Source organism: Pelophylax lessonae, assembly GCF_965119305.1.
Source record: "Pelophylax lessonae genome assembly, chromosome: 5".
Taxonomy (NCBI): domain Eukaryota; kingdom Metazoa; phylum Chordata; class Amphibia; order Anura; family Ranidae; genus Pelophylax; species Pelophylax lessonae.
In genome coordinates, this window is record NC_138772.1 from 560,536,649 (window position 1) to 560,548,226 (window position 11,578).

Consider the following 11,578-nt stretch of genomic DNA (forward strand, 5'->3'; position numbering starts at 1 on the left):
TTACTGATATTGCCAATATTTTCGTGACGTCATTGCGTATGTTGCGCTGCACACGTTCTGCCTTCTAACACCGCCTCCCACGCCTCGGACAGCCTTGTGTGCAGCCAGCTGCAGTCCAGTCACTGTGCTCACGGTGCCCACCCACAGGTCCTGGTCTCAGCCACCCACCACAGGGTGCCAGCAAACCAGCCACCCAGATGACACCAAGCCAGCCACCCACTACTGTGTTAGAGCAAGCCAGCCACCCACAACAGGGTGACCCCAAGCCAGCCACCCACAACAGGGTGACACCAAGCCAGCCACCCACAACAGGGTGACACCAAGCCACCCACCCACCACAGTGTTCCAGCAAGCCACCCACCCACCACAGTGTTCCAGGAAGCCAGCCACCCACAACAGGATGACCCCAAGCCACCCACCCACCACAGTGTTCCAGGAAGCCAGCCACCCACAACAGGATGACCCCAAGCCAGCCACCCACCACAGTGTTCCAGCAAGCCACCCACCCACCACAGTGTTCCTGCAAGCCAGCCACCCACCACAGGGTGACACCAAACCAGCCACCCACCACAGTGTTCCAGGAAGCCAGCCACCCACAACAGTGTTCCAGCAAGCAAGCCACCCACAACAGGGTGACACCAAACCAGCCACCCACAACAGTGTTCCAGCAAGACAGCCACCCACAACAGGGTGACAGCAAGCCACCCCACACTGCCAGCTATCAGCCACCGACTCACAACAGGGTGCCAGCAGCCAGCCAGCCATTTTTTTAACTTTTTTGTCTCTTTCAAATTGAAATTGCAATGGAGATGGATGAGGAGAGAAAAAGTAAAAGTGTGGTCTGGGACTATTTCTCGTCTCAACCTTCTCCAGGAAAAGCAGCCGTGTGCAACACATGTACAAACAACATAAGCGTGGGATCAGTAACTGCAAAAAACAAAAATACATCAAATCTTTGGGCCCATCTAAGAGTTCATCATATTGAATTGTATCATGCAGCACAGAAAAAACAAAATGAATATCAATGTGATTTTGAAATTCCTCCTCCACAATCCCAGGCAACAATAAGAGATATGTTTCTGAGAAAAAGCAGATGTCACTGTCTAGATTCAGATGGAAGATCCCAACTACTGGACAGAGTAATCACAGAGATGATGGTCACTGATAAGCAGCCATTTACAATGGTGTCTGACTCTGGATTTCAGCGGTTGATGTCCATAGTTGAGCCAAGCTACAAACTGAGGAGTGAGAAGTATTATCAAACCGAAATGCTGGGAAAGATTCACCAAAAGGTCATTGAGAAAGTAAAGACTATGCTGCAACCAGAGAATGCTGGCAACTCACTCTCATTCACAACTGACTGCTGGTCAGGACAAACAGAATCACTAATGATTCTTACATGCCACTTCATTGACAGCGGATGGACAAAAAGGCAATTGGTGTTGAATACCCCCCACCATTACACCCCCACCACCAGCCTGAGCCATTACCCCCCCGCACCATTACACCCCCACCACCAGCCTGAGCCATTACCCCCCCGCACCATTACACCACCACCAGCCTGAACCATTACCCCCCCCCCCACACCATTACACCACCACCAGCCTGAACCATTACCCCCCCCCCCACACCATTACACCACCACCAGCCTGAGCCATTACCCCCCCACACCATTACACCACCACCAGCCTGAACCATTACCCCCCCCCCCCCCCCACACCATTACACCACCACCAGCCTGAACCGTTACCCCCCTCCCCCACACCATTACACCACCACCAGCCTGAACCATTACCCCCCCCCCCCACACCATTACACCACCACCAGCCTGAACCGTTACCCCCCTCCCCCACACCATTACACCACCACCAGCCTGAACCATTACCCCCCCACACCATTACACCACCACCAGCCTGAACCATTACCCCCCCCCCCCCCACACCATTACACCACCACCAGCCTGAGCCATTACCCCCCCACACCATTACACCACCACCAGCCTGAGCCATTACCCCCCCACACCATTACACCACCACCAGCCTGAACCATTACCCCCCCCCCCCACACCATTACACCACCACCAGCCTGAACCGTTACCCCCCTCCCCCACACCATTACACCACCACCAGCCTGAACCATTAATCCCCCCCCCCACACCATTACACCACCACCAGCCTGAACCGTTACCCCCCCCCCCCTCCCCCATACCATTACACCACCACCACCAGCCTGAACCGTCCCCCCCCCCCCCCACACACACACACACACACACCATTACACCCCACCACCACCAGCCTGAACCATTCCCCCCCCCCCACACCATTACACCACCACCACCATCCTGAACTGTCCCCCCCCCATACCATTACACCACCACCACCAGCCTGAACCACTACCCCCCCCCCCACACCATTACACCACCACCAGCCTGAACCGTTACCCCCCTCCCCCACACCATTACACCACCACCAGCCTGAACCGTTACCCCCCTCCCCCACACCATTACACCACCACCAGCCTGAACCGTTACCCCCCCCCTCCCCCATACCATTACACCACCACCACCAGCCTGAACTGTCCCCCCCCCCCTACACCATTACACCACCACCACCAGCCTGAACCATTCCCCCCCTCCCCCACACCATTACACCACCACCCCAAACCATTCCCCCCCCCACCCCACACCATTACACCACCACCAGCCTGAACCACTACCCCCCCCCCCCCACACACCATTACACCACCACCACCAGCCTGAACCATTCCACCCCTCCCCCACACCATTACACCACCACCCCAAACCATTCCCCCCCCCCACCCCACACCATTACACCACCACCAGCCTGAACCACTACCCCCCCCCCACACCATTACACCACCACCAGCCTGAACCATTAATCCCCCCCCCCCACACCATTACACCACCACCACCCTGAACCGGTGATAGAAGGCAGGGTGGATCCATGACACCAAATTCTGACCCAACCATCTGAATGTCGCAGCTGAAATCCAGACTCATCAGACCAGGCAAAGTTTTTCCAATCTTCTATTCTCCAATTTTGGTGATTCTGTGCCAATTGTAGTCTCAGTTTCCTGTTCTTAGCTGACAGGAGTGGCACTCGGTGTGCTCTTCTGCTGCTGTAGCCCATCTGCTTCAAGGTTGGATGTAATGTGCGTTCAGAGATGGTATTCTGCATACCTTGGATGTAACGAGTGGTTGAGATACTGTTGTCTTTCTATCATCTGGAACCAGTCTGCCCATTCTCCTCTGACCTCAACAAGGCATTTTCCTCCACACAACTGCCACTCACTGGATATTTTCTTTTTCCCACCATTCTCTGTAATCCCGAGAGATCCCAGAAATACTCAGAGCAGCCCGTCTGCCACCAACAACCATGCCACCTTCAAAGTCACTGAAATCCCCTTTCTTCCCCATTCTGATGCTCTGTTTGAACTTCAGCAAGTCGTCTTCACCACGTCTAGATGTCTAAATGCATTGAGTTGCTGCCATGTGATTGGCTGATCAGTAATTTGTGTTACCAAGTATCTGACCAGGTGTCCCTAATAAAGAGTCCGGTGGGTGTCCTGAGCAGATTGGATGAAGGAGTTCTCTGTAATCCCTCAGACTCACACCTGGAGATATTCGGGGGTCCCCCCAGGCGGAATGTTTGATGGTGTCATTCCTTGTCAGCTCCCTGGATTGTGCCTGAGGGACTCTTCACTATGATCACCGCACAGGAAGAGGAGCGCGCGCAGGAAAACGCTTCCCCCCAGGACACAAACTACGATTAACCCCTCAACCTCCAACAGAGAGGAGAGGGGAGATATTTTCACACTTCTTAGAATAAATGTGATTTTTCAAGGATGTCTTTACAATCTAAACCCCGCCTCTTCTTTTTTCGGATGGGGGGCAGAGTGGGGTGAGTTGACCCCCTGTATTGGTCCCCGCCATGTCCTCTGGTTCCCCTCTCTCCTCTCCCTTCACATGGGGGGCAGTGTAGAGGTTGGTTGGTCCCCTGTATTGGTCCCTGCCATGTCCCCTGCCCCCCCCCCCCAGTTTCTTCTCCCTTTGGATGGGGGCAATGTAGGGGTTGGATGGGCCCCTGTATTGGTCCCCGCCATGTCCTCTTGTCCCCCCGGCCTTTTCTCCCTTCAGATGGGGGGGCAGATTGGGGTGAGTTGACCCCCTGTATTGGTCCCCCGTGCCCTTTGGTTCCCATCTCTTCTCTCCCTTCACATGGGGGGCAGTGTAGAGGTTGGTTGGCCCCCTGTATTGGTCCCCGCCATGTCCTCTGGTCCCACTCTCCCCTCTCCCTTCACATGGGGAGCAGTGTAGGGGTTGGTTGGGCCCCTGTATTGGTCCCCGCCATGTCCTCTGGTCCCCCCGGCCTTTTCTCCCTGCAGATGGAGGCACGGTGGGGTGAGTTGACCCCCTTTATTGGTCCCCCATGTCCTTTGGTTCCCCTCTCTTCTCTCCCTTCACATGGGGGACAGTGTAGAGGTTGGTTGGCGCCCTGTATTGGTCCCCACCATGTCCCCTGATCCCCCCTAGTTTCTTCTCCCTTTGGATGGGGGCAATGTAAGGGTTGGTTGGCCCCCTGTATTGGTCCCTGCCATGTCCTCTGGTCTCTCTGGCCTTTTCTCCCTGTAGATGGAGGCACAGTGGGGTGAGTTGACCCCCTGTATTGGTCCCCCATGTCCTTTGGTTACCTTCTCTTCTCTCCCTTCACATGGGGGTCAGTGTAGGGATTGGTTGCCCCCCCCCCCCCGGTGGGTTTAGGTGACAAGTACCATAAAGAGGACCTGTCACCAGGCAGAGAACACTCCTCTGTGTAGTAATGCAGATATAAAATGACATCTTCCACCAGGATTGATGTTACAGTGAAAAAGAAAATGTATTCTGTGTAAGAGAACGATCGTCCCCGGGTCACAAAAAGACTAAAAGAGACAAGGCAAAAGGAATTCTTCACCACTGACTGCTCAGCAATAGACCTGCCAACATATAAGTGAAAGTGAATTCCTCAATGTTTCACTCTGTTCTACAATACTGTGACCTCCCTTCACCTGTGACCTGCCTTCACCTGTGACCTCTCACCTGTGACCTCCCTTCACTTGTCACCTGCCCTAACCTGTGACCTGCCTTCACTTGTCACCTCCCTTCACCTGTGACCTGCCTTCACCTGTGACCTCTCACCTGTGACCTCCCTTCACCTGTGACCTCTGACCTGTGACCTGCCTTCAGCTGTGACCAATGACCGGTGACCTCCCTTCACCTGTGACCTATGACCTGTGACCTGCCCTCACCTGTGACCTGCCTTCACTTGTCACCTGCCTTCACCTGTGACCTCTGACCTGTGACCTGCCTTCACCTGTGACCTCTCACCTGTGACCTCCCTTCACCTGTGACCTCTGACCGGTGACCTGCCTTCACCTGTGACCTATGACCTGTGACCTGCCCTCACCTGTGACCTCTGACCTGACTTCACCTGTGACCTGTCCTGCCCATGACCCGTGAACTGCCTTCACTGGTGACTTGTAAGAGGGGTATATGCTAATGCCAGGAGCCTAGCTAATAAAATGGATGAGTTGGAAATGTTAGTACATGAGGAGGACAGAGACCTTGTGGGAATAACGGAGACTTGGTTCGACCCCTCACATGACTGGCTGGCCAATATCCAAGGGTATTCGGTGTACCGGAAGGACAGGGTAGGAAAAAGAGGGGGAGGGGTACGTCTATATGTCAAGAACAATATAAAGGTGATAGAAAGGAGTGACATTACGGATGGGATGAGTATGGATTTAGAATCTGTGTGGGTAGAACTCCATAGGGAAGGAGAAAAGGGGAAAGTAGTTGTGGGGGTTTGCTATAGGCCACCTAAACAAGGGGAGGAGGTAGAGCTGGAATTTATATCACTGTTGGGTAAAGTGGCAAAATTGGGATCAGTCATCATATTGGGGGACTTCAATTATCCCGACATTGACTGGGAAGAGGGGACTACACACTCACAGAAGGCCCGTCTATTCATGGAAACCTTACAGGATAATTACATGTCACAGTTGGTGGATTCTCCTACTAGAGAAAATGCAGTCCTGGATCTATTGATCACTAATGACCCAGACATAATCTCGCAGGTAGGAGTCCAGGACAACCTGGGCTCTAGCGATCACAGGATGATCACATTTAGTATAAGGCTGCATTCACATGTCAGCTTATAATCGCGGGCAGAACCGCCGCGGTTCCGCCCGCGATTCGGAGATTTATTGCAAATCGCGGGACGCCTAGCGTTGCCCGTTGATTTGCAATAGCCCCCCAAACGCCGAGCGATGTTGCCGCGATTTACGCCCGCCGAATCGCGGCAACATCGCGCAAACAAAATCGCGGGACGCAATACGCTCCAAAGAAGCTCTTGTACTTTTTTGGAGCGTATTGCGTCCCGCGATTTTGTTTGCGCGATGTTGCCGCGATTCGGCGGGCGTAAATCGCGGCAACATCGCTCGGCGTTTGGGGGGCTATTGCAAATCAACGGGCAACGCTAGGCGTCCCGCGATTTGCAATAAATCTCCGAATCGCGGGCGGAACCGCGGCGGTTCTGCCCGCGATTATAAGCTGACATGTGAATGCAGCCTAAATAACAATATAACACGGCAAGTGGGGAACATAAGAACCCTAAACTTCAGAAGGGCAAACTTTCCAAAATTGTACTCATTGATGGAAAGGGTAAACTGGGACCAAACCCTGGGATCCCTGACCACAGAGGAAAAATGGGAATGCTTTAGGAATATATTAAGCAAAAGCATCTTGCAGTGCATTCCTATGGGAAATAAATTTAGAAGAGACAAAGCCAAACCTGGCTGGCTAAACCGTAGCATTAAAAAACTTATTAGGGGATAAAAATTGGCCTTCAAGAAATATAAATCAGAGGGCACAGTATCGGCCTTCCAGCAATACAAGGAGGCAAATAAGAAAAGTAAACAAGAAATCAAGATGGCTAAAATCAACTTTGAGAGACAAATAGCGGAGGATAGTAAAAAAAACCCAAAGAAATTCTTTAAATATATCAACAGCAAATAAACTAGGGCAGAGCATATTTCACACATAATTAACGATGATGGGAGGATGGTTACAGAGGACACTGAAAAAGCAACCGTGATGAATGCTTTTTTCTCGTCAGTATTTACACAGGAAAAGGAGGGGTACACTGGCCATGACTGTATGGGGTACACTGACCATGACTGTATGGGGTACACTGACCATGACTGTATGGGTTACACTGACCATGATTGTATGGTTAGTAGTAATACACAGGACTTGCCACTATGGCTAACAGAGGGTGAAATCAGGGAAAGGCTGGATAAACTTAACACAAACAAATCCCCAGGCCCGGATGGCGTACATCCGAGAGTACTCAAGGAACTCAGTAAAGATATATCTAGACCACTGTTCCTGATCTTTGCTGACAGTATTAGGACAGGAGATGTACCAGGGGATTGGAGGAAGGCTAACGTGATTCCGATATTCAAAAAGGGTCAGAGGCATATACCGGGAAATTATAGGCCTGTCAGTCTGACATCAGTAGTATGTAAACTTCTGGAGGGGATGATAAGGGACTATATCGTAGAGTTTGCTAAAGACAACAACATCATCAGCAATAATCAGCACGGGTTTACAAATGGGCGTTCTTGTCAAACCAATCTCTTAACATTCTACGAGGAGGTGAGCTGTGAGCTAGATAGGGGCAGACCAGTGGATGTGGTGTACTTAGATTTCGCTAAGGCGTTTGATACAGTTCCCCACAAGCGCTTAATTTATAAAATAAGGTCTGCAGGTATCGACAGCAGGGTTTGCTCTTGGATACGAAACTGGCTAAAAGGGCGTGTCCAAAGCGTGGTAATAAACAGCGCATACTCAGACTGGTCTGAGGTGGTAAGCGGGTGCCCCAGGGCTCAGTCCTGGGACCAACCTTGTTCAATTTATTCATAAACAGCATTGAGGACGGGATCAGTAGTTCGATCTCAGTTTTTGCAGATGACACAAAATTGGGCAGGGCAATAACTGCACAGCATGAAGCAGATATCCTACAGAATGACCTGGATAAAATAACAGAGTGGGCAACGACATGGCAAATGAGGTTTAACGTGGAGAAGTGTAAGGTTTTGCACTTGGGGACTAAAAACATAAAAGCACAATACACGTTAGGAGGGGAACCTTTGGGGGAATCAAAAATGGAGAAAGATCTGGGAGTCTTGGTTGATGATAGACTAAGCAATAGCATGCAATGTCAAGCGGCAGCTTCCAAAGCCAGCAGAATATTAGCATGCATAAAGAAAGGGATGTATTCCAGAGATAAGACTATAATCCTTCCACTTTATAAAACTCTGGTCCGACCGCATCTGGAGTATTCTGTCCAGTTCTGGTCGCCAGTCCTCAGAAGGGATGTGTTGGAGCTGGAGAGAGTCCAGAGAAGGGCAACTAAACTAATTAGGGGATTGGAGGACCTTAACTATGAAGAACGGCTGCAATCGCTCGATTTATTCTCCCTGGAGAAGAGACGTCTGAGGGGGGACATGATAGCAATTTATAAATATCTTAATGGGGATCTTAGCTTAGAAAAAAAGCTGTTCATTCGAAGGGATTGCATGAGGACTCGAGGGCATACAATGCGATTAGAGGAGAAGTGTTTTAACCTCAGGCAACGTGGGAAGTTCTTTACTGTTAGGGCTACAAGATTGTGGAATTCTCTACCACAAGAGGTGGTTTCTGCAGGAAGTATGGTGGCTTTCAAAAGACTCTTAGACTTACATCTCAAGGATCAGAACATTCAGGGGTATGAGAGATGATTACAGCCACACACATCTACACAGGGGGAACTGGATGGACTATTGTCTTTATTCAACCTCACCTACTATGTAACTATGTGACCTGTCCTGACCTGTGCCCCATGAACTGCCTTCATCGGTGACTTGTGACCTGTCCTGACCTGTGACCTGCCATCACCGTCGCAAGTTGGTAAAGACCAACACCAGGCAGAGTTTGGGGTTTTCTTGACTTTAGAAAATAAAGAGTAACTTTAACAGAAAATGAGAGGACTGGGGGTCTCAAGGACAAGAAATGAGGAAACCTGGGGTCACCTAGACAAAACATGAGTAAATGGGGGTCACCAGGGCACAAAATAAGGGAACCGATGATCTCCAAAACAAGAGATTAAATGAGAAGGGGTTCCATTAAAGGGAATGAGGGGAAAGGGTGTCCCCAGGAGAGGAAATGAGGACACCAAGGGACACCTGCACAGGAAAAAAAATTAGTGGGGGTTCCCAGGATGGGGAATTAGGGGACTGAGGGCCACCGGGGACTGAGGGTCACCATGAAAGACAACAAAGTGATTGAGGATCTCCAGGACAGGAAATGAGGGGACCAAGGGGGTCACTTGGACAGGAAATAAGTGAATGAGGGTCTCCAGGATGGGAAATGAGGGGTCTGGGGGTCTGGAGGGGGTTACTAGGACAGGAAATAAGTGAATGAGGGTCTACAGGGCAGGAAATGAGGGGAGCGGGGGTCACCATGAAAGCAAATTAAAGTACTGGGTGTCATTAAGACAGGAAATTGGGTGACTGGGGGTCACCAGGACAGAAAGTGAGAACAAAGAGTCACCAGGACAGGAAATAAAGAGAATAGGGGTCACCAGGACAGGAAATGAGGAAGCAGAGGTCACCAGAAAAGGATATGAGATAACACAGGGAGACCAGGATGGAGAATGAGGGAAAATGAGCCACCAGGACCATGAAATAGGGAAACAGGGGGTCCCCCGGGTAGGCAAAGAGGTAACAATGAGTCACCAGAAAATAAGGAAACAGGGGGTCACCAAGACAGGATATGAGAAAAGATGGTGTAACCAGGACAGGATTTAAGAAAACAAGGTGTCACCAGGACAGGAAATGAGGGAAAAGGGGACAACAAGGACCATGAAATAGGGAAACAGGGTCATCAGGGCAGGGAATGAGTTAGCAAGGGGTCACCAGAACAAGCAATTAGGGGACTGGGGGTCACCAAGACAGTAAAATAGAGGGCAAGGCGTCAAAGGACAGGATATGAAGGGACTGGGAGTCACCAATGAAGGAAATGAGGGGACTGAGGGTCACCAGGACAGGAAATGAGGGGACTGGGGGTCACCAGGACAGGAAATGAGGGGACTGGGGGTCACCTGGACTGGAAATGAGGGGGCTGGGGGTCACCAGGACAGGAAATGAGGAGACTGGGGGGGGTCACCCGGACAGGAAATTAGGGGACTGGGGGGTCACCCGGACAGGAAATGAGGAGACTGGGGGTCACCAGGACAGTAAATGAGGGGACTGGGGGTCACTAGGACAGTAAATGAGGGGACTGGGGTCACCAGGACAGGAAATGAGGGGACTGGAGGTCAGCCGGACAGGAAATTAGGGGACTGGGGGTCACTTGGATAGGAAAAGAGGGGACTGGGGGTCACCAGGACAGTAAATGAGAGGACTGGGGGTCACCAGGACAGGAAATGAGGGGACTGGGGGTCACTTGAACAGGAAATGAGGGGACTGGGGGTCACCAGGACAGGAAATTAGGAGACTGTGGGTCACCAGGACAGGAAATGAGGAGACTGGGGGTCACCAGGACAGGAAATGAGGAGACTGGGGGTCACCAGGACAGGAAATGAGGAGACTGGGGGTCACCAGGACAGGAAATGAGGAGACTGGGGATCACCTGGACAGAAACACAGACAATCATAAAATCCTAGAAACATTTTGGATAATCAGAAATAAAAGTGATAATGGGGATTTCTTACCTCCTCGCTCTCCTGCAGTACAGAGGTCATCCTGAACCCATTCCTGATATTATTCTTCTTATGGAGGTTCTCCATCACCAGCCGCACCGCCTTGCTCTGAATGTTGGACGTTTCCTCCGGGACTTCTCCCCAGACACTCAGGACCAGCAGAGCTGAGAGGAGACCCCAGGAGACGGCGGACAGCGCCATGGTGGTCCTCTGCCGGGATGGATCTGCGTGCAGGACGGAGGATGGGAGAATCTCACTCAGAACCACAAAGCACAGCAAATCCAGAACTTTCCATGTGCTGAGAGTCGGGGCGGATCCCGGGAGGGACGTCTGTCCAAAATATTGATTCAGGAATGCCGACAAGTTCCGACACGACAAATCCGTCACCGAGGACTGACTGATGATTGACAGGCGAAATCTGAGCAGAGAGGACGGAGAATGCAGGATAATAAGAGAAGAAAGTACCATGTCTGCAGTCTCTGACCGTCTCCTGTACTATGTCTGCAGTCTCTGACTGTCTCCTGTACTATGTCTGCAGTCTCTGACCATCTCCTGTACTATGTCTGCAGTCTCTGACCATCTCCTGTACTATGTCTGCAGTCTCTGACCATCTCCTGTACTATGTCTGCAGTCTCTGACTGTCTCCTGTACTATGTCTGCAGTCTCTGACCATCTCCTGTACTATGTCTGCAGTCTCTGACCATCTCCTGTACTATGTCTGCAGTCTCTGACCATCTCCTGTACTATGTCTGCAGTCTCTGATCATCTCCTGTACCATG

General features: G+C 51.3%; 1 protein-coding gene across 3 annotated transcripts in view; it reads right to left on the bottom strand.

The window, feature by feature from the left end:
* LOC309557074 (retinoic acid receptor responder protein 2-like) overlaps window positions 1-11,211 on the bottom strand; it is a 46,018-nt gene extending 34,807 nt beyond the window's left edge. For all 3 annotated transcript variants that reach the window (XM_082259679.1, XM_082259678.1, XM_082259680.1), the window contains exon 1: window positions 10,812-11,211. In XM_082259679.1, coding sequence (XP_082115805.1) covers window positions 10,812-11,000 — 189 coding nt within the window. In that variant the 5' untranslated portion in view covers window positions 11,001-11,211. The remainder of the gene's footprint in view (window positions 1-10,811) is intronic.
* Between the last annotated feature and the right edge of the window lie 367 nt (window positions 11,212-11,578).